Source organism: Balaenoptera ricei, chromosome 8 (genome assembly GCF_028023285.1).
Source record: "Balaenoptera ricei isolate mBalRic1 chromosome 8, mBalRic1.hap2, whole genome shotgun sequence".
NCBI classification, from domain to species: Eukaryota; Metazoa; Chordata; class Mammalia; order Artiodactyla; family Balaenopteridae; genus Balaenoptera; species Balaenoptera ricei.
In genome coordinates, this window is record NC_082646.1 from 101,244,764 (window position 1) to 101,269,792 (window position 25,029).

General features: G+C 34.4%; 2 protein-coding genes and 1 pseudogene across 2 annotated transcripts; all 3 read right to left on the bottom strand.

The window, feature by feature from the left end:
- Positions 1-1,525: 1,525 nt before the first annotated feature.
- Positions 1,526-2,473, bottom strand: LOC132369968 (olfactory receptor 8H1-like). The gene has a single exon (XM_059929688.1). The coding sequence runs from the start codon at positions 2,471-2,473 to the stop codon at positions 1,526-1,528; it is 948 nt and encodes a 315-aa protein (XP_059785671.1).
- Positions 2,474-8,612: 6,139 nt separating this feature from the next.
- Positions 8,613-9,537, bottom strand: LOC132369969 (olfactory receptor 8I2-like). The gene is given in 3 exon segments (XM_059929689.1): positions 8,613-8,701; positions 8,704-9,441; positions 9,444-9,537. Coding segments are annotated over 3 exon segments (921 nt in total).
- Positions 9,538-21,630: 12,093 nt separating this feature from the next.
- On the bottom strand, positions 21,631-24,322 carry LOC132370215 (olfactory receptor 8H1-like; annotated as a pseudogene).
- Positions 24,323-25,029: the final 707 nt, after the last annotated feature.

The following is a 25,029-nucleotide window of genomic DNA, read 5'->3' on the forward strand; positions in this document are numbered from 1 at the left end:
CTCTGCTACAAATTTTAAAACACGTGAGTCAAGCATTTAATTCAAGAATTTATTTTCAATGATCAAAACAAGCCTATAGAAATCAGGAGAAAGACAATGATATTTTTAAATACACAGAATTTCAACCAAAAAGCAATATACTGAAGCTTGTTGACACATCAAAGAATGGTAGAATTTTTAATGTTTTCAGATAGCCACCAAAGTGATATCACTTCATGCAGATCTTTAACTTGATGAATTTACAAACATTTCATGTCCAAGGCATTGCAATATGAGAGTCTCGATTTTCCCCATGTACCAAAAACACATTCATCTTAGATTCCAATGACAAGGGAATAATCAAAGGTTAAACTTGCAAGTGTATACTGAAAGCTGCAAAAAAGTACATAGGAAATGACAGAAATATTGCTTATGTATATAACATATGCATATACATACATAACTATCAATCTAGATGAACACACACAAAGCTGTTGTTAACTGTTAGGGCGTTTCTATTTCCTTAAATTTTCAGTATTTTTCAAATTTAATCCAATATTAACATATGCCATTCTAAATCCAAAATTGTGAAGTGCTGAGTTTTTCCTTAGCTGTTTGTGTGTTTGTCCTTTAAATCAGCCAAAAGTAATTTATAAAACACAAGTGAATATTCTGTAAGAAAAGACATTGTGCATTAATAGTCAGGAGTGCGAATGTTCTAATGATAATGGCCAGCATTTATTAGTACTTCCTTAAATGGTTTACATCTATATCTGGTTTAATCTTTACAGTAACTCCATGGGCCTGGACTTATTATTTATTTTGTGCAGTTGAGGAAACTGGAGGCTTAAAATTTCAGTGATTTTAAAGGGTTATACAGCTAAAAGGGTAGCAGATCTGGAATCTACATCCTGGAGTGTTTGTTTCCAAAGTAAGTGCTTATGATCATTCTGCTATACTGCTTCTCCACAAAATGAATGCGATAATTTCTAAACGTGTTATCATTGTTCCCCAAAGGGAACTCTTTTCCCTCATAAAATTCTCTGAAGTGGATTATGCATTGGAATGTGTATGATATAGTTTAAAAGGTGACAACTATATTTTTCATTTTGCAAATCAGTTGCCCTTAAATCCACATATATCTAGACCATAGACTGAACATGTTTCATGGTTTCCAAATACAATGCGGACTTCTAAAAGCATATTCTTAGAAATGCCCAAGATCATATTTGGTCAAGCAAAGAATGGTTCAACAGAAGAAAGAAAGAAAAGAAAGAAAGAAAGAAAGAAAAGAAGGAAGGAAGAAAGAAGGAAAATGAAGAAACCAGGAAAGAAAGAAAGAAAAAGGAAGAAAGAAAGAAAGGAAGGAAAGAAGAAAGGAAGAAAGAAAAAGAAAGAAAGAAAGAAAAAGAAAGAAAGGAAGGAAGGAAGGAAGGAAGGAAGAAAGAAAGAAAGAAAGAAAAAGAAAGAAAGAAAAAGGATTCAACTGTTTCTGTAAAGAGACCAAAGAAATACACTACAGGGAAGAAAAACTTTAGCATCACTGTTATTTTAATTGCCTGGAGCCCCTTCTCTTTGGCATAACTCTAATGAGAGCATTTTTTACTTCTTTGTTTCTAAGACTATAAACGAGTGGATTCAGCATGGGGATGACAATAGTATAAAAAACAGAAGCCACTTGATCTTTTCCCAAGGAGTAGGACTTACTTGGTTTTAAATAAGTAAAAATCAGAGTGCTATAAAAGATGGTAGCTCCCAGCAGATGGGAGGCACAAGTAGAGAAGGCTTTTCGCTTCCCTGAAGTGGAAGTAATTTTCAGGATAGTAGATAGGATGCACACATAGGACACAGATATTGTGAGAAGAGATACCATCAGGGTGGAGCCAGCGAAAACGGATATCATGATTTCAGTGTCATGTGTGTCAGTGCAGGACAGAGTTAAAATTGGGGGTGCATCACAGAAAAAGTGATAGATTATGTTCGAGTTGCAGAAGTGCAATCTGCTCATGCAAAGCACATTGACAAAGGCGTCCATAAAGCCAATCAAATAGGAACCAAAGACTAGGGAGCAGCAGCGTCTTGTGGCCATAACAACTGGGTAATGCAGAGGATTGCAGATGGCTACGTAGCGATCATAGGCCATTGAGGAGAGAAGAAAACATTCAGTGGCACTCAAGAAGATAAAGCAATTCATCTGGGTGAAGCAGTTCAGGTATGAAATATACTTGGTGGAAGTCAGTAAGTTTTGTAAGGTTTTAGGGGTGATGACGGTTGAGTAACTGAGGTCAAGAAATGACAGGTGACTGAGGAAAAAATACATGGGGGTGTGAAGCTGGAGATCCAGGTGGATTATCAACATCATCCCTGCATTCAGCAACACAGTGATCAGGTATATCAGGAGAAATAGCATAAAGAGGACCAGCTGGATCTCTTCAGAATCTGTCAGTCCCATGAGAATGAAGTCAGACACATGTGTGCTATTCCTTCTACCCATAGTGTTCAAATGCTCTAAACTGTTGAGAAATCAAATTTAACACTGAGCAGGAATTACGTCAAAAAGATTTTTGTTTCTGTGACTGACACGACATATTTATATTAGCTTAATGTTTCCAGGAAGTGCGGATAATGAGGGCTGTACAGTGTATGAAGAGAAAAATCTTAATTTGATTGCCAAATATAGAAACAGGTATAAATTGACATTTGGATATAATATAATAAAAGTTAATATATTAAATAATTAGAATAAGCCTGACACTGTTCTAAATGCTTCCCGTTATTAGTACATTTAATCCCCATGAGATTATTAGACCATACGTAGTACTGTTAGCCACAATTTTTTTTTAAAAATTATTATTTATTTATTTGTTTATTTGGCTGTGTTGGGTCTTCGTTTCTGTGCGAGGGCTTCCTCTAGCTGCGGCAAGCGGGGGCCACTCTTCATCGTGGTGCGCGGGCCTCTCACTATCGCGGCCTCTCTTGTTGCGGAGCACAGGCTCCAGACGCGCAGGCTCAGTAGTTGTGGCTCACGGGCCCAGCCGCTCCGCGGCATGCGGGATCCTCCCAGACCAGGGCTCGAACCCGTGTCCCCTGCATTAGCAGGCAGATTCTCAACCACTGCGCCACCAGGGAAGCCCCACAATTTTTTTTAGATGAGAAAAAGGGCACAGAAAATTTAGGTAACTTATTCAGAGCTATTAAATATTGGCTCTGTAATTCTACCAATTTAGATTGACTCCATAGGGCATGTTCATATTACTATGTTCCTATTTGTAATTAATTTCAGCAAACCTGAGGAAAAAAATGATAGATATACAAAAACAATGATAGAAGAAGAGCTTTAATGCACCATGTACTGTTCTTTTAAATCAATATGATTTAATACTAATGAAAAAGAAATTTCAACCTTAGTGGACTTCAGTAGGGTGTATTAAAATTATAGACCATATATTAGTATTAACTTCCAAAGTTATGATGTTTTCCAAACTTGGCCATTCAAAATTAAATTTCTTCTAAAATTATATTGCTAAAACATGCACATTGATTGCAGGCCCTGATTACATCAACTCTATATTTCAGGTTTCACAAATCCTGGCATTACTTAGGGCACGGTCTAAATGATATCTATATGCATATTCTTCTGATAATATCTCCGTTTTATCTGATCTTAACTAAAACCTTTTAATTTTGAGAATAACACTTACCGGGAGCCAAAGTTGGTGAAAAAACTCTTTCTTCCAATATTATTTGTTTAGAAGTATGTCAACCTCAAATTTTGCTCACAAATAAAATATGAAGACGATTTATGTAACATAATATTCTGTAGCATAATATATTTTTCTTTGAAATAAGTTCTTTTTAAATTTTAGTGCGCTCATTTTGTTTTATTCTGAGGGAAAAATAAATCGACATAGAAATTTTCTTCAGCTCCTGATCAACTGTAAAATTTGCCAGGAAGTTATGTCTAAAAAGAGTTTCAGGGATCTTCTGGGTACATATGTAAGCAGAGCAGAGTATGGTTTGCCTTTCACCCTGATAATTTGAGAACCTCATATATTGGGGATTGATAATAACGCAACATTTGGTCATCCCTGTGGACCAGTTTCCAAGGAGGATTGCTTAGCATGTCTCCAAGGAAAAAAGTTCAGGGACTAAATGCAGCTATGCTAGGTTTTGAGAAGCTAGTTCTCTTTTCCCTTAGAAGCCACAGAATGAAGAGCCTAATTGTTTGGCCTTCCTTTGTGATGCTCTAAATTGATGCCTGGGGTGGTAGAGAAACTATTTCTAGAGAAATACTTAATTAGTCTATGATTGAAACCATCAGGGATGGAATGACGCATTTTTCACAATGAAACTTTTATATTTAAATGTATGACACTATTATAGGGTAAATATGTTCATTAGAAAGAAAATTAAAATATAACAAAATTCAAAGAATGATTCAAAAGCAATTCAAAACTGTTGTAACATTTAAATGAATTTCTCCAAATTTTTTTGTTCATAGAATGTTTATTTGTATGCCTCTAGGTTTGCATAATTATTATCACACAGTATATTCAGTATCCATTCTCATTTTGTAACTATAATTTCATAATGTAATATGACCAATGTTATACTATCCTTCTATAAAACCCATAATTTCATGTATTGCACATTGACTGATACCCCATAACCAACTTCCCTCTAGGAGTGTTCATCAGATCTTAAGTATTTTATCGAGGCTTGTTTATCCAAGATGAGGAACCAAAGGAAGTCTTTAAAAACGGATTAACTTCGAATCACATTAAAATATTCTTGTGACTCTTTCATTAATTCATGATCATGAAACCAATTTTCATGTAGATTTAAAAGTGACTCTTACAGGAAAGTCTGCTCATACTCCAGAATTTCAGGAGATAATTTGTTGGTGTGGATAATGGAGCTACTTTTGTATGTATTGTATGAACTTTGGAAGGGCAATTCGACTCATCAAAACGAAGTGCTGCTAAAACAGATGTGAAATAAAAGTCATGTTTTATGGCAAGAAAAGAAAAATTTAAACAAAAAAGTTTTTCTCTGGCCTTTGGCCTCATCTGTCCCCTTTACTCTGCATTATGTATCCGCATGATGCATTGACAAAACCTCCCCCATCAGCAGAAATACCTGCTCAACCATAAAGAGCAACGTTATCCCAGCATCAGCAAGACAACTCCTTAAAATATAACAGTCCTTCTTGATTTTATACGGGGCCACGATGACCATGACACATTACTTGCTTTGATCTGGGTTGTGTGCCTGCCAATAATAGGTCATTTCATGTTCAGCCCTCTGTCTCCAAAATTTAAATAACTGTCCTTTGACCTCTAATGGGCAGGACAGTTCTTGGAGCTTGATGAGGGGTTGTTCCCAGGTTATAATCCTCAACCTGGATTGAATACAATTTTCCATTTCCTTCCTAGAGCAACCAGTCAATTTTTCATTGACACAGGCTTATTTGCAGATTAAAAAGCCCGCACAGACCTAGTTGACAATAGGTAACCTTGGGAGTTAAGCCAAATGAGAGACTAATGGTAATTTTCAACGTACATGGCCCTCAAAAACCATGGTGACGGGCTTCCCTGGTGGCGCAGTGGTTGAGAATCTGCCTGCCAATGCAGGGGACACGGGTTCGAGTCCTGGTCTGGGAAGATCCCACATGCCCCGGAGCAACTGGGTCCGTGAGCCACAACTACTGAGCCTGCGCGTCTGGAGCCTGTGCTCCACAACAAGAGAGGCCGCGATAGTGAGAGGTCCGCGCACCGCAATGAAGAGTGGCCCCCGCTTGCCGCAACTAGAGAAAGCCCTCGCACAGAAACGAAGACCCAACACAGCCAAAAAAAAAAAACTTGGACTTGCAGGCGTAAGTGTCAAGTGGTTGACAACAACAACAAAAAAAAAAAAAAAAAAAAAAAAAACCATGGTGACTGGAAAATTACCAGGAACAAGTTTTTCATGCTTAATATTTTCTAACATTGAAACTCATTTTGTTCATGTTTTGTGTTATTTATGATTTCAGGCTATTCTTATACCATTTACTGTGTCATAGCAGAAACCAAAGCCTGATCAGAGATTTTTAAAATCTCTCTTGATTTAATGATGATATAGTTTCATTCCCTAATTCATTACACTTATAACTATGCTATATGTATATATATATATATATATAGTTTTCTTTTTCTTTTTTCTTTATTCTAGAATGATGGAAAGTACAAGAGGGATAAATATGAAGAGCATATTGAAAAATGTACAGGGAAATTTAATTATATGGGACATTTAATCATAACTGAACAAATAAAATATATTTCTACCTCTTATGCTTAAAAAGAAATGTGTGGCACAGTTTTCCTCTTAGAGACTAGCAAGGAAACATTAAAACATAAAAATAAAAATTAGATACATAATTATTCATACTAAATAAATATAATGTATTGAATTTATCTACAGAAGAATACATATTCAATGCAAATGAAAATAAAAATAATACATACAATTAGAACCAGGGTAAATATAAATAAGATTCAACAGCCATGATGTTTCACACAATTATAAAAATTTGAGCATTGTAGTTATAATGCATGAATGAAAATTACAGGTAGAAAAAGAAAGAAAGGGATGTATAATCAGTTTAATAATTCTCAATCATGATGATGAAAAAATGAGAGCAACCAACCAGAATCAGACACTGTGCTTAGAAGGAAAAAAATTCTCATGTAGGCTTAATTAAAGGAATGAGTGATGAGATAAAGCAGTAGACTCAATGTGTCCCTAAAATAATGCATACTGTTTCGTAAGCTGTCACTTACAATAATTCACAGTGTAAAATATTCCATTGTAAAATGAAGTTTGAAGGAGTCAGACACCAGGAATATAGATCAGAGAAGAAAATTAAAAATTTAAAATGAAATACATACATATGCATACACAGATCACTTTGCATAAATCATCTTCAGCTACTGCCAAGACTGGAGACTGATTATCTTCATAGGAAATTTGTTTGTGATGTACAATATATGAGAAGGCCTAACTAGCTGACTCCAAAGAATCAAAATCATATAAACAAAGTATCAATCTGTGTACACTCATTTCTATATCCTAACCATGAAGGAAAAAAATCATTTGAAAAGAAATCTGTTAATCACTAAGCCTTTTTTTATATATAAATAATAGATGTTTTTGAGAGAATTTCAGAAATAGAATTTTCAACTAAACTAATGCTTTTTGAGTGCTAATATGCATAGGACTGTCCAAATACCAAAGAAAGATATAAACTTGAGTAAGTTAGAATCCTTGACCTTAATGAATTCATCATTGTGCTTTCACAAGCAAAGAAAAAGCAAAGAAAACATTTACTTACGTATTGCATATGTAATACATTTGCTACATGCTGTGGAGAGCAAAAATATTACTAAACAATCTCTTCTCTCAAAAAGCGTACAATCTTGTTGGAGAGAAACACTAAAAACACACATTTTCTTTTAAAAACACCTCATTAAATTAATCTTCAATTCCTTTCAATAAATATTTAAAGATGATTGCCCCACTCCTTTGGTTACTACTAAACGATTCATGCACAGTAAAGGCAGTACTGAGGGTTACATTTTTTCCAGGGGTCATTTTGTAACAATGTCTGGGAGAGTTCATTAAAAAGGTTTATGTTAAAGTCTCTTTTCAAGGAAAAATAAAACAAAAGCACAGTTCCTCCTCTTAATACTATAGAATTAACAAAGTTCTTCTGCCTGATTTGGAGAAATGAGAATCTCTCTCTATATATGTCTCCATAATGCCTCAAGAGTTACCCTACATCTGGTACTTCATTCATCTGCGTGCACGCACACACACACACACACACACACACACCTTTAAAAGTTTATCAAGTCTTTGAACTTAAGGAGGCACATTATGGTGATTAAGAAATTAAACTGATGTTTTGATGGATTTGGAACTCCACTTCATAAACACATCATATTTCTGCATAATCAAACATCATCTTTTGCAGATAAATGATCAAATTTTTAATTATTATGGCAAAATAAATCCACATTAGCAAGAGATTTCTCTATATTACCCAATGTCTCTTGTCATCACTAGTTATCACTGAAATAATGTCAACAACTTGTCCCTCCAACCCTTGACTTACATTTGCTTTTGTTAATTCTGCACTCTTTCCTTTGCTCTCAGGCTATCATTTCTTGTTAATAATATTTAAAACTCTTTTTATCTGCTAATTTTCTACTATCAATTTGTTGATAGCTGAGAAAACAAAACATCAAACCGTATGAAAAATCAATTTAATAACTGTTTAACATATTTTAGTGTGATAACATGCTCACTCAAGAATGTTCTGGGAGGGATTTAGTCTGCTTTCAGAGGCTTTCTTTACTAATTCATGCATGTCTATGTCTGAATTATTTATGTACTGAAATGAAATCCTTACACGGTGATTCAGTATTCCATATAAAGAAATAAAATGATAATTCATCTCCTGTGTGTCAAGACTTTAAGTTATTATTTAGTTTGTGTTATGCCTTTGGGGTTACTCTACTATTTTCCTAATTGTTGGAGAAACTGAATGCTTGAAACCATCCAGGTTTGCTTTAATTGCAACATGCAGAGATTTGTCATGGAAATAGTTTTCTGTGTATGACTCTCAGGAGAGCATTTTTTACGTCTTTGTTCCTCAAACTATAGATGAATGGATTCAGCGTTCAATGACAATGGTAGAAAATACAGATGTCACCTGTGCCTGGGTCCAGGATGGTGTGTTATCCGGCTGCAAATATGTGAAAATCAGGGACACAGAGAAGATGGTCACCCCCATAAGATGGGATGCACAGGTGGAAAAGGCTTTCTGTCTGCCTGCTGCAGACTGGAGCTTCAGGATGGCTGAGATGATGGCAATGTAGGTGACTATGATGAGGAAGAGAGAACTAAGCAGGGTGAACCCGGCTAAAACAAAGATCGCCATTTCTGTGCTGAATGCATGCACGCAGGATAGCGCCAAAAGAGCTGTGGTGTCACAGAAAAAGTGACTGATGCTGGCATCACAGAATGCCAAACTGCTGATCACACAGATTGATATCAGAAAATTGGTGAAGCCTATTGTATATGGCATGACTCCCAGCCAGTTGCACACTTTCTGGGACATGACCACTGAAACCAATAAGGGTTTGCAGATAGCTTCATAGCGGTCATCGGTTGATCCCAGAAGAAAATACTCACTACACACCAAGCCCACAAAAAAGGACATTTGAACAAAGCAGCCAACAAAAAAGATGGTTTTCTGATTTGACTGGAAATTTACCAGTGCTTTGGTTGTTACAGTAGAGGAATAAAATATGTCAATTAATGCTAAATTACTAAGGAAAAAGTACATAGATGTGTGAAGTTGAGAGTCAATTCAGATTAACATAATTAGTCCAATGTTCCCCAAAACAGTGAAGAGATAAAGAGAAACATCCAGAAAAGGCTGAATTGTAGTTCAGGGTGATTTGCAAATCCAGAGAGGATGAAGAAAATCACCTCCGTGAAATTGTTCCCCACCATCTCTATCAACTCAGACCTTTGACTTCCCTGCTGAAAAATGGTAACAAAAGTTAGAGAGGATCCAAGTCCAAAGACCTGATAATCAGCATTGACCTAGACTCCCGTAATGAGAGAGTAACAGATGCGAAGCAAATATTTAATGACTTCAAGTTAACAATTTATATATGATTTTCATTTTTTTAAAAATAGAACTGACAAGTGCTAATACAAAAATTCCAAGTTCACAGTCGTGAGGAATTGGTTGCACTCTAAAAGACATCTATCTGGAATGATTTTTGAAGAGATTCCTCTGGAGATATACCATCCTCTACCCTAGTCTATCACTGGGACCCAAATCATATACTTAAAAGCTTACCTGCTGTAATTTAATTATATGGTATTCTTAGAAAATATAAAGGTTGTTCTATAATTTGGAAATTTAATAATACCTATGTGTAGCAGTCTTACATTTCAACACTTAACAGTTAATTAACAGGGTCATTTTAGAAGCTTAATAAGATATTAGGTGGACATATCTAATAGTTCCTTGGACTCAGTAAATCATTGCTAAATTTTGAAATACATATATATAAAACATAATAAAACAATATATAAAAATATATATTTTACAAAATGGTATATATAAATATATACATATATTTACACATAATATATAAAAATAATATCCATATAAATATATATATATATAAAAGGAAACATCCTGCTTATTTTACATGTTAATGGTAGAATTCCCTATACTTTTTCTTCTATCACATATCCTTTCTTTCTATTGGTGAGCTATGACCAAACGAAGAACTTAATCTATGACGTAGCCAGATTGTTTCGTGTGTGTGGTCAGGACCATCTTTGTTTCCAACATGAAGCACATGGTTTTCTATGGCCTCAGGCAATAACTAATTCATTGCCAAACAGTAGTTTTCAAGTCAATGATAAAAAGCCTACAAAAGGTAAAATGATTTGTTATATTTAAAACAAAAAAATTAAAATACAACATGATTTCACTAGAAATTAGAGAATTTATTTGCCTAGTTATATTGACATAAATACATGATAAATAACTAAAACCGAAACTGGTTTGATATTAATGCAAGTTTGTTTCAGACATTTAGCACTCTGCTTGAGTAACCCAAAGGGACCTGACCTTATAAAAAGTATGCTTAATCCTTTAGTATCTCTCATGTTCATGGTGTTCCTATTTTATTTACCCATTTGTTCCTTTAACTAACATTTAGTCGGTGAAGGCATTTTGTCTTCCTGTCATTAAAGGCACTTTCCTTAAAGCTTACTGGAAGGTGTAGGCATGTAAAAATAAAAACTGTCTCACTGTGAGAAACACACACACAGACACACAATAATGAAAAGAGGATGATAAAATTAGACTTACCAGGGATTTAGTCATCAGAAGGAAACCCCCTTCTCTTTCAGCACTCTTATACCTGTTTTCAGGTTTACAATCAGACGACAAGAAGAGAAAACATTGTGTAATATTTGCAAAATTCACCATAAATTTTTTGGCATATAACTATATTTCCCTTGACTACAAATCTGAACTCCATGAATTCCCAACATGATGACTTGGATCTGTTGTTGTTTTTGCTGCTGCTGTGGTTGTTAGCACTGAGCTCTATTTCCTATATAATGGACCCTTAATGATATTAGGAAGTTGATAGAAAACATGTTGGTGGTTTTGATGACAGTTCTAGATAATATGTATATTACCTTACATTGACAGGATAAAAATAAGAGCCAAATTAGCAAAGTGCTTATCATTATGTACCTTCTTGAGAATTAAAATCTGGTTTTTAGCATAAATTTAGATTTTTATTCAGAATTAATTTTGTTCTCAGCGTATTTTTAAAGCAGTCCAACGATAAAGGATTGTATTCTCTGAAATCTAGTGTTAAACATTCTTTTTATACCAGCATTTCTTTTTAAACTCACAAATTTATAGGTGTTAATATACATTGCAATCATGTTACCACCTATGTCAGTAAAACATGTATGTATTTTTTTAATGCAGGCATACAGTGATTTTTAATTCACTTTTTTGGTACATACACAAAATAATTGGCTAAGAGTAAGTATGCCATCTAGAAAAACAAACACAAAATCTTAAGTATCAATAAAATTAAAGCTCATGCTCTCAGTTTCATGCTCAGCTGGTAGGTCAGTACTTTGAAAATTTTTTATTACATTATTATTGTATTTGTTGTTTGTTTGTTTTTTTTTAAGCAGCTTTGTAGCTGCTTATAAGCCACACCCTATAAAGATTCTAGATTGGTAAGTCTGAGATTGACCCACAAAAGTGAAATTTTCAAAATGTCTCAGGTCCATGGACTATTTCCAAATGCTAGCTTAGAAGGATCTCATAGACTTGTCTAGTTAATTTACTTTTCCATTGTTATCATTATATTTTCTTATTTTACTTACCTTTAAAAGGGATTTAGTATTACAATGAGAAAACAAGACAGATTCTTGGGGAAGAAAAATATACATGTCTAATTTTTCTTGTCACATTAGGTAGTTAAAAAGAGGAATAAACTATATTAGATGGGCCATATCACTTAAGGGTGAGCAACATATTAAGATATTAGGACAAAAGAAATGGTACTACATTTTTTCCCCTCTAGCACGGGTCTTGAAAAAATTAAACTTTGAAAGAATTGGGCTGTAAACCTGTAACCTCAAATTTCCATCCATCATTTTACTTCTTTCAACAGACTTTTATTAAGCAGCTATTAAATGAGAGATACTGTACTTTGTGTGGGACAGCAAAGACGGGAATAAAATTATCTCTACTTCTGCATTCCGTAGAGTTGGTCGCCTCTTTCAAGATTCATAATTTGCCTCAGTTCTTCAATATTCTGACATTTGGTGAGGTATTGTGGCAAACAATGTATAATCTGCATAGGGGCTATGGTTGTCCATGCTAGAGGGTCAATGGACATGTAATAAATGCTTGCTCAATTCAGTTCATAGTTCTTATAAACTCATTTTGACTTCTAGTTATTAATCCACCGTATTTAACTTTTTATTTAGATATTTTCAAACTTAGAGTGTCTTCATGCACTTTACTCAGCTTCATTAATGCTAACATCTAATATGACTACAGCATAATTATTAACACAAAGAAATTTACATTGATATAATAGTATTAATGAAAGTGCAGATTGTATTCAACTTTACCAGTTTTTCCACAAAGTCCTTTTTTTTGTTTCAGCATTCAATCTCGAATATCATGCTGCAGTTCGTGCCATGTCTATTTAGGCTTCTGCAATCTGTGACTGTCCCATTTTCTTTCCTTTTCTTTCATGTCCTTGATGATTTTCAAAATTACTGGTCAAGTATTTTGCAGAATGTCTCTCAATAAGTTAGCCTGGAGTTTTCTCCTGATTAACTTGAAGTTATTCATTACGGGAAAAAGCACCAGTGAGATGATATGTACGCCCTTTTCATATTATCAGAAGATATATGATGTTGTTAAGTGATATTACTAGTGAATTTAAACTTGGTCACTTAAAGTAGTGTCTGCTAGACTTCTTTACTGTAAAAGTATGATTTGTTACTGCGTAATTTATATAAACTAACATTTATATGTAATTATATATCTTTATATGTAATATTGATATTCTTAATTAATATCCTTTACTATGCAATATATATAAATTCATATATATGGAAGAAAATTTAGACTATGTAAATATTTCATTTATACTTTTTGGCATCCATTAATATGTTGCCTCTACCAATTATTATGGTGGTGTTTTCATAGTAAATTTCCATTTCCCTTATTCTTTCAACATATTTTAGTTGAAAATATTCTTTAGGGAAGAGTTGTTCTTTCTTTCTTATTTATTTATTTATGTATTTATTTACTTATACCAATATACACTCATTGATAAGTATTTGTACTTTGGGATTATTATCCAATACTGCCATCACTTATTTTGTTGCTCAAATCATTTTAGCCTTGCTAATGAACCATCATTGAATTATCTCCTGCATGCCTTACTGTTCTGACATGCTCTTGTTTTTTGTTTGTTCCTTTTGTTTTCACTTCTTACATCCTGGCAGTACAAAATACTCCAGGTTTATCTTAAAACTTCCTGAACTCAGCTCTAGAAACAACCACTTCTCCAAGGATCCCTGCTATATTTTATGAGAATAGGGTATTTGGAAACCAGGATATGGACAACGTATTTTATTTTCATGCATGCACTGATATTTTTCCCTTAAGACTGTATCACAAATATTTAATATTTTTAGTGCTTTTAAATTTTCAAGTCTTTGTAATTATAATTTTCCCCAATGAAGACTCTATGCTATAGTTGAAAATGTTTAGATTTGGGAAACATAATTCTGAGTTTGTGTTCAGAAATATCATTTAACAGCTTTATGACCATGTGAACATTTCTTAATCTCTTTGATCCTCAGTGTCCCTGCCTGCAAAGTGACAATAGTAATCCCTGCCTCACATGTTTGTGAAGATGAAATTAAATAATACATATAAAATATCTTGCAGGATATTGAGATTATACTATGTAGTCAATCAACATTTGCCACCCCCTTAATATAAATGCCCTTATAATAAGCTGTTATAGCCACACATCCACATGCATTGAATTGTTTCCTCCACCATTCAACTTTCACTCTAATCAGGATTTTTCATTGTTTATTTTTTTAAAGTAATGCTTAATACACATTGATTTGTTTCCTTTGGATAAGTGACCCAAAGTAGTATTTTGCAGCCAAAACTGCAGCTTTTTCCTACATATTAGTGTGAGGTTTTCTAGAACAGTTTGGCCAATTTTAATTTCCATGAGTATTGTTCCTGACCATCAGTTTCATCACAACTTGCCTGTATTGACCATTTAAATCTTCTCAAGCTCCATATTTAAAAGAGCTTGAAAAATCAAACATTATCTTATTAGGTATTTATTTCATTACTATGTGAGAGCAACACTTCCTCATATCTTTGTTTTCGATTTGTATGTCTGTGACTTTAAATATTATTGAAAATCTGACTCCAGTAGGTAGATGTTTTCTGTTTTGTTTTGTTTTACTGTACTTGGAAAAACTCCTAATTTTTAAATTATTAAAAAAATTTACTTACTCTTTAATATCCCAAGTGCCAGTACATATAAGAAAACAATACTTTGAAATAATTAGCTCACCGATTAGCTAAACAAGTCTTGCTAGATCTGAGAAGTTAATTTTTGTTACCTTTAATATTTTAGTCTAGAGCTATAGGGAAAATTCACCCTCTCAATTTATATTGAATATCTTGAGTAAGAAATATTTAAAGACGTCTTAGTTCCTCATGGTTTTAATGATATTCGTAAACAATACCTCTATCTGTAATTTCATAACATTTCAGAATGCTCATTTCCTTCACTTTCACCCCTTACATTTGATTTAATAAGCTTCCGTTTTTTTTTTTGATTTTGATCATTTTCCACTGATCATGTTCTCAAGTCCATTTCTGAGTAGAAAAACAGAAAAATCCTATGTCTTCAAAATGTTTCTCATGAAATCAATTAATAATTGGTTTTGACTTTTCCCCTCATTCATGAGATTCTGAGTACATTCATTATATATTTATGTCTATTAGGGTATAATAACTAAACTTTTAAATAAACAGAATTGCATTGATGAAGGAATTTCATTTTTTACAGGTCTTTTGAAAAGTCATTTAATATAGTATCAAGATAAAACTTTTATGTTTTACTAAAGTTTTCCATTATTAGAAATCTATTGAGATGAAAACAATTAGAAAAATGAACAAATTTTATATACAGACTTTATTGTTATGCTGTAAATTACTTTGCAAAACATTAAAACCCATCGATTTAAATTTTATTCTGTGATTATGAGATGTCATTAAGCAAGCTACTTGCCATGTCTTAAGGACTCCCTTATTAGGCGATAGTTTTGCTTTTGAAAACTAGTTATAGCAATAACACTGGTTACTTATTTTGGTTTTGAAAATGCATGACTGTTGTTTCAATATGCAATCAAAATATTTGACAATGGGATTATCCTGGAAGAAAATATGGACCAAATAGAAACAATGAAATAAAATTTGCGTTAACACATTTTGTTACATATTTACATAAGTGTAATTGTCAAGCAGTAAGAAAAAAGTCCATAGACATGTTTTAGCAGATGAGATATATTGTTATGAGCTAAGTATTATTACGTTTGATTATCTACAAATAATAAATGTTAATAAACATTCTTTACACAAACGCAAAACTGTTGTTTACTACATATCACAAAAATGTCACCAGCAAAGATTATGTTTCCTTTCTTATCAACTGTGGCAAGGACAATGGTACTGGACTGAGTTTCCGATGCATGTCTGAGTAAGCAGGGCAATGAACGATGCAATGATGAACATAAACAACATGGCATTCTAACAGTCCTTTTGTTAAAATAAAACTATTAGTATTTTCAAAAGGCTGTACTGTTTTGTGGATGTTTCCTAAAGGCTGAGTAGTGCATTCCAATGTGCTCTATTATAGAACTGCTATTTGGGTATTTCTATTAAACTACTGGCATGGAGTTGCCATAAAAAGTTCTTTGGTGACTGTGGAATTTTTTTTTAAAGTTAAATAGTCAAATTTTAACAGTTCTAGGGTGATATGGAAAACAAAATACATACAGGAAATTCTATTTTTTTGTATAAAATGGTAGGAGGCCTATGTACAAATATATGAATGTGTGTGTGTTTGAATTCTAGCTCATAAATCTTGATATTTTTTGATCTTGGTTAAGCTTTTAACTCCATAGCTCCTTTGTTTCCTCAAATGTAAAATGGATTAGCTCTTCTAGAGTTGTAAAGAAGAAGTAACATTGAGTCCACTCTCTGTAACTGATTCTCTTGAGTTATGTGTAGGGGTGTGTGTGTTTGTGTGTATGTGTTTCTGTATGTATGTTTGTGTGATTATACTTTCTTCTAGTTGGCTACAAACACTGTTAAGTATGGCGGAGAAGACATGCCATAATTTATAACTGATACATTGCTATTAGTTCTAACTATATATGCATATGCTCCATTGCATTGTTACACAAATTTAGTCTCCAGTGTGTTTAAAAAACAGGATTTTGCCATAACATATCATTGCCTATAAAGAACATAAAATATTTTATGTTCTACAAAAATCATTTTTTAAAAAAATTTTATTTATTTATTTATTTATTTTTGGCTGTGTTGGGTCTTCGTTTCTGTGCGAGGGCTTTCTCTAGTTGCGGCAAGCGGGGGCCACTCTTCATCGTGGTGCACGGGCCTCTCACTATCGCGGCCTCTCTTGTTGCGGAGCACAGGCTCCAGACGTGCAGGCTCAGTAATTGTGGCTCACGGGCCCAGTTGCTCCGCGGCATGTGGGATCTTCCCAGACCAGGGCTCGAACTCGTGTCCCCTGCATTGGCAGGCAGATTCTCAACCACTGCGCCACCAGGGAAGCCCCATCATTTTTATTTCATGTGTTCTTGAGAAAACTAAAGGAAAATAACCTGACATCATCTCCAGGCATCTCCCCCCCTCACGAGAGGGAAGCTGTGTCAGGTGTACTGTTCTTATCATTCATCCCATTTTGGAGTAAAGCACAATACTCTGGCTGTATCATCCATTGTTAATGAGAAGTGAGATATATGGTTTTTAAAGTATATTATTAGGGAAGCAACAGTCCCTCTTTTAGCTGATCAGAAAATGGGGAACAGTTAATGCCATGGTCAAACCCAAGGTTCTAACCCCTTTCTGCAAAATCAAAATCCAATAGTTGGGAGGGCACCAGCTTCTCTTATAGCTTGAGCTTGAGGCTGAAGAACAAGCCTTATAACTGATACCAAGCAAATAGACAGAGCACTGGCATTGTCACAAAGGGGCATCACCACACCTCTAGGTGAGTAAGGGCTGGCGCCCAAGACTTGCAGCTGTAAACGATGCCAGAACATGTGACCTGAGCTGCCACTTCAGCATCTGTTCTGATTGTACAAAACTTAGGGGCTGAAAACAATAACCATTCACTTTTCTCAGGAATCTGCCATGTGGGTAGAGCTGGATAGGGATGAAGTCTTTCTGCTTTCCAATGTCTGGTATGTTATTTGGGATCACTTGAATAGCTTAGACTGGAATAGCTGGAGGTGTACTGGGCATCTCTTTTTGAGGCAGTTTTAGGCCATCTCCCTTTAAACTCTCCAAGGGTTCTCTTCAACAAGATGGCCTCGGAATAGTTCGTGAGCAAGTATTCCAAAAGACAGAGGCTGATGCTGCAAACTTCTCATGTCCTAACTTTGGAAATTCCAGAACACCATTCCTGTTGTTTCCTATGCAAAAGCAAGTCACTAAGACCACCCAGATTCAAGAGGAAGAGTGTCAATGAATTTACAGCCATTTTAAATCCATGATAACATTCCATCATAATTCATCCTCTTAATTTCTCAACTCTATACTCTTCACAGAGGCTTACAAAAAAAGCAACCAGGAGGGATTTGTTTTGGACAAATTAGCCCTTAATTCTATTTCCTCTCTTCTCATCCAAATGGTGACTTCCACGATTTATACCTTACTATATCAGTGATTCATACCATTTCAACTAAAAATTACTGTAAGCATAAGCCCTGACATGGCTATGGGACACAGCTATGTATATTTAGGATTGTATAAACATATTTTTCGATGTATAGAAAAAGAAAAATGTGGCACCACTTGAAGTCTTCTAGTAAACCAGGAGACAACCCATCTAAAAATCCTCCAAGAGAAGATGTCCAATGATGCTGACGTTCAGCAATCATCTGGACCTTCTCCAATGCAGGAGACTGCTGACGTTGATCTCTATACAACAAAATGTCCTGGCCAGGATGTATATACCTGCTTCCCTCCTTCCTTCCTTGCTTCCTTCCTTCCTTCCTTTTCTTTTTCTCTCTTATGTTCTTCTTTAGTATTGTTTCATAAGGGCATAGATAAAGATACATTTTTAAATCCAGTATCACTGGAGTTCCATAAATGAAATGTGGGAAACTGGATATAAAAAATTTTTCAGCCTTTAATTTACTGATAAATTATCAGTATATTAATCTTCAAAGGTTATCCGAACTGGATATAAAAAATTTTTCAGCCTTTAATTTACTGATAAATTATCAGTATATTAATCTTCAAAGGTTATCCGTCTGAAACTGAAAATTAGCTCGTGTGGCTAGTGATTCTGTTTTGGATTACTGAACACATAATTCCTTATCTATTTTTTATTATGAGTTATTTGTTATCTTCAAGATATCCTTTTCACCCAGAAAAGACTACACACAAGTAAAATTTTCTATATTGTCATTTAACAAGCAATGTTTTGCTGTAACGAAGACAACAATCAATTTTTTTCCTTAGTTTTGATTCAAATTGCAAAACATAGTATTCTAATTATGTAGCTAGTAAATTGCAACACTCACTTTTGTCAAGGCTCTTAAACATTGCCACAAAGTTATTTAGTTAAACTCCTTAATATTTTAAATTGAATTTATAAATTTATTTTCATTCCTTCTTAATCAGATTAGGTATCTTGTTAACAAATAAACACAAGTCTGTAAATACTGCTTATATATTAACACAATATTATGGTGCATGTACTTAGTGCCACTGAACTGTACAGTTAAATATGGTTAAAATAGTATGTTTTATATTACGTGACTTTTACCACAATAAAAAATTTTTTAAAAAAGAACAAATTATCTTGATTATTTCAATACAGCTTAAAATCAAACTAAGATTTTCTTTCATTTTCAAAAAATAGCTCTAAGTCAACTTTTGAATTATATATTTGAAATTAGGTTTACAAATATGATCAGTCTGATGATCTAATCTACAACGTCTCTCAAACTTTGTGTTTTATTAGTTGAAGTATATCATTTTATGTTTAATAAGAGAAAATTTAATAATGCAATCTCGATGAATTGAATAATACACTACAAGGAGGAAATAAAGTTCAGAAGGAAAAACATAAATGGAATTGTAAGATGCTCCATGTAAAATCAGCTATGCTAATTATTACATACCAAAAGAAAGACTGACAAACTAAATCAGGGTTTATCGACCTCAGCATTATTGCCATTTGGGACTGGATGATTTTTCATTATGGAGACTGTCGTGTTCATTGCAGGTCAACATTAGATGCCATTAACTTCTCCCCTCTCCAGTTAGGACAACTAAAGATGTCTTTAGACATTGTTAAATATCCCCTGTGGGGCAAAATTGCCTACGTGGAGAGCCACTGGAGTAGATTAAGAAAACAAATAAATAACTACAAAAACAACAAAAAAACAAGAAACAAGTATACGCAATTTATAAGAGATACAGGATACAGACAGGTAGAATGCAAGAAGATGGGGAAAGTTATACAACGCAAACACACACTTGGAGGAAGCTGATGTAACTATAATATCTGAAAAAGCAAACATTAGGGGGAAATATTTATAAAAACGGATATTCCTTAATTGTAAAATAACAACTTAAATAGGAAGGAAAAATGATCCTAAATTTGTACTTACCTAATAACTTGCTTCAAAATACTTACAAGAAAGGAAGTGATAGTGAGATAAGAAAGTGAGATAAGATTATGTAGAGGAAAAATTTAAAAAGAAAGGAAATTTTAGCACTCTTTAGTGCTAAAGTCACACTTCACCTGACTAAAGTGAATGGGTTGTCATAAAATCTGAATTTATTGTAAATTTGTAGCTTTACAACTTGTCTCTGTTAAAAAATTTAAAACACATGAGTCAAGCATTTAATTCAGAATTTATTTTTAATGATCAAATCAAACCTATAGAAATCAGGAGAAAGGCAATGATTTTTTTTTGATACACACAATTTCAACAAAAAAAGCAGTTTACTGAATCTTGTTGACACATCATAGAAGGTAGGATTTTTAATGTTTCCAGATAGCCACCAAAGTGATATCACTGCATGCAGATCTTTAACTTGATGAATTTACAAGCATTTCATGTCCAAAGCATTGCAATATGAGAGTCTCAATTTTTCCTATGTACCCTAACACATGCATCCTAGATTTCAACGACAAGGGATAATCAAAGGTTAAACTTGCAGGTGTATACTGAAAGCTGCAAAAAAGTACATAGGAAATGACAGAAATATTGCTTATGTATATAACATATGCATACTTAACTATCAATCTAGAGGAACACACACAAAGCTGTTGTTAACTCTTAGGGCATTTCTATTTCCTTAAATTGTTCAGTATTTTTCAAATTTTATCCAATATTAATATATGCCATTCTAAATCCAAAGTTGTGAAGTGCTGAGTTTTTCCTTAGCTGTTTGTGTGCTTGTCCTTTAAATCAGCCAAAAGTATAAACCACAAGTGAATATTCTTTAAGAAAAAAACCACTGTTTTGCATTGAAAATACTCAGGAATGTGAGTGTTCTAATGGTAATGGCCAGCATGTATTAGTACTGCCTTAAATGGTTTACATCTATGGTCTGGTTTAATCTTTACAGTAACTCTATGGACCTGGATTTATTATTTATTTTGTGCAGTAGAGGAAACTGGAGGCTTAAAGTTTCAGTGATTTTAAAGGGTTATACAGCTAAAAGGGTAGCAGATCTGGAATCTACATCCTGGAATGTTTGTTTCCAAAGCAAGTGCTTATGATCATTCTGCTATATTGCTTCTCCACAAAATGAATGAGATAATTTCTAAACGTGTTAACATTGTTCCCAAACGGGAGCTATTTTCCATCGTAAAATTCTCTGAAATGGATTATGCATGGGAATGTGTATGACATAGTTTAAAATGTGACAACTATATTTTTCATTTTGCAAATCAGTTGGCCTTAAAACCACATATATTTAGACCATAGATTGAACATGTTTCATGGTTTCCAATTACTGTGTGGATTTCTAAAGGCACATTCCTGGAAGTGCCCAAGATCACATTAGGTCACGCAAAGGATGGTTCAACAGAAAATAAATAAATAAGTAAATAAGCAAATAAATAAATAAAGGATTGAACTGTTTCTGGAAAAAGAACAAAGATATACACTATAGGAAAGAAAAAAAAAAGAACTTAAAGTCTAGAATCACTGCTATTTTAATTTCCTGTAGCCCTTTCTCTTCTGCATGACATTAATGAGAACATTTTTTACTTCTTTATTTCTAAGACTATAGATGAGTGGATTCAGCATGGGGATGACAATAGTATAAAAAACAGAAGCCACTTGATCCTTTCCCAAACAGTTGGACTTAACTGGTTTTAAGTAAGACCAAATCGTAGTGCCATAAAAGATGGTGACTCCCGGAAGATGGGAGGCACAAGTAGAGAAGGCTTTTCGCTTTTGTGAAGTGGAAGTAATTTTCAGAATAGTAGACAGGATGAACACATATTGTGATGTGAGGCACCGTTCGGGTGGAGCCAGCGAAAATGAATATGACGATTTCAATGTTGTGTGTGTCGGTGCAGGACAGGACTAAAGTTGGGGGAGCATTGCAGAAAAAGCGATAGATTATATTCGAGTCACAGAAGTGCAATCTGCTCATGCAAAGCACATTGACAAAGGCGTCCATAAAGTCACTCAAATAAGATCCAAAGACTAGGCAGCAGCAGCATCTTATGGACATAACAACTGGGTGATGCAGAGGATTGCAGGTAGCTACATAGTGATGATAGGTCATTGAGGAGAGAAGGAAAATTCAGTGGCACTGAAGAGAACAAAGAAATGCATCTGGGTGAAGCAGTTCAGGTATGAAATATACTTGGTGGAAGTCAGTAAATTTTCTAAGGTTTTAGGGGTAATGACAGTTGAATAACTGAGGTCAAGAAATGACAGGTGGGCTTCCCTGGTGGCGCAGTGGTTGAGAATCTGTCTGCCAATGCAGGGGACACGGGTTCGAGCCCTGGTCTGGGAAGATCCCACATGCCGCGGAGCAACTGGGCCCGTGAGCCACAATTACTGAGCCTGCGCGTCTGGAGCCTGTGCCCAGATAGAAATATAGAAATAGGTATAAATGTGAATTTATACCTATTTCTATATTTGGCAATCAAATTAAGATTTTTCTCTTCATACACTGTACACACCTCATTATTATCACTTCCTAGAAACACTAATGTAAATATGTAATGTTGCTCACAGAAACACAAGTCGTTTGTAAGTAATTCCTGCTAAGTATTAAATTTGATTTCTCAGCCATTTAAGCATTGAACGCTATGGGTAGAAGGAATATCCCAAATGTGTCTGACTTCATCCTCATGGGATTGACAGATTCTGAAGAGATCTGGCTGGTCCTCTACACTATTTCTCCTGATTTACCTAATTACTGTGTTGGAGGATGCAGGGATGATGTTGATAATCCGCCTGGATCTCCAGCTTCACACCCCCATGTATTTTTTCCTCAGTCACCTGTCATTTCTTTTTTTTTTTTTTTTTTAATGGGAATTATTTATTTATGGCTGTGTTGGGTCTTCGTTTCTGTGCGAGGGCTTTCTCTAGTTGCGGCAAGCAGGGGCCACTCTTCATCGCGGTGCGCGGGCCTCTCACTGTCGCGGCCTCTCTTGTTGTGGAGCACAGGCTCCAGACGCGCAGGGTCAGTAATTGTGGCTCACGGGCCCAGTTGCTCCGCGGCATGTGGGATCTTCCCAGACCAGGGCTCGAACCCGTGTCCCCTGCATTGGCAGGCAGATTCTCAACCACTGCGCCACCAGGGAAGCCCCTGGTTTTAATTTTAATACTAAAAAATATAAATGCAGGGAAGAGTATCAAAATTTAAAAGGATACTTTATAATAATAGATTTCGATTCATAATAAAGACTTATTCGTACGTGTTACCTATGCAAATAATAATGTAGTGAGAAATATAATGAAGTAAATTTCTCACAGAGCAGGTGCAAAGACAGAAATGGGCAGAAGTATTGTAACATTGGGAAAACTTATCACACCTCTATTAAATATTTTCAGTCAAGGAAACATTAATTAGGACATAAAATAATTAAACTTCACATTAAATAAAAATTTTTTTGTAGATAAACATGTATTAAGCTTTGACCATATATAAGAAAAATTATCTTACTTTTCAAGTGTACATGCAGCATTTATGAAAACGTCCATATTATTGAAAACTAACATCTGAATAAAATTAATTTAAAAATTGCATTCTGATTAGACATGAATAACACATTTTTAAGAACTCTCAAACTGTATCATTTAGGCATTTAGAAATAAGTTACTTAACCCCTCCTAAGCCAAATAGAAATAAGAAAAAAATTAGAAGTATTCATAACTGAAGTATGACATAATAAAATAGTGGGTTGCCACTGACATAGTATTCATTGGTAAAACCATACCCAATTCAGAACACTAGAAAAGAAGAATAAAGTAGCCCAGTTAAAAGAAGAAAAAAATTTTTAAAAAGAAAAAAAAAAAAAACCCAGAAAATCTAAACAACTGTGATGGTAACATAGTATAGTAAAAGATGTTCTATTGTATTTGTATTGTTGAGGTGTTATTTATACTTAATAATCCCATTTTAGGGAGAAATCTTTAGGTTAGACTCTCTATTTTAAGGAGATAGTCCTATTATAACTAAAGGGATTTCACACTCAAAAAATATTAATGATAATGAAAGGATGGGGAGATGGAAGGAAAAATACATATAATTAACTCTGAAAGATACATATCCTTGCAATGAAAATGAGGTCTGGTGGAAGCAGGGTTAAACATGAGCGCAGTAGGGATGTTTTCCTGTACGTCGTTCTTCGGCTTGGGCACTGAGGAACGATGGCATCTACAAGGGCATCACAGAGTGGGAGGGGTCAAAGGAAAACAGAGCAAAGCTGAGTCAGGACCAGGCCTGCAAGGAAGCCCATGAACATGTGATGGATCTTACTTTTCTAAGAGCCCAGTCTGCCAGCCATTCTTACCTTACTCTCTGAATTGTGCTTATCTTTTGTCATTCTTGAGATTAAGTATAATCTTGGTAATGCTAATGCTTAGTCTCTGTACTCTGTGAGAAGTAATAGAATGAGTTTAGTGTCCATACTCTGGATGAAATAATAAGAAGGGGAGAAACACACTCGCACAAAAAGTGTAGTAATGACACCAGAAATTTGAACACATATGTGTGGTCCCTGAACTGCAGGTTGGGGTTAGACTGCTGCCAATATATAGATCTAAGAATAGAGCAGAGTGCTTTGAACCGGAGTCAGTACCAACAATTCCGTGGAAGGTGGTATGGGAATGTGTGACCTGTGATTTTCCTATTGATTAGGCAGTATTTGCTCAAGTTCGTCAAGTATAATTATAAAGTTACTAATAATTGCAACTACAGGAACCTAGCCAACTTGAGTTATATGAGATAAAAGCTAATACTATATATTTTAAGGATTACATGCATTTGTGACTGTGTGTGTATAAATATACAAATAGTATATACCAATATTTATATGTTGAAATCCTAAATCTCTGTAGCTCAGAATGAGACTGTATTTCGCA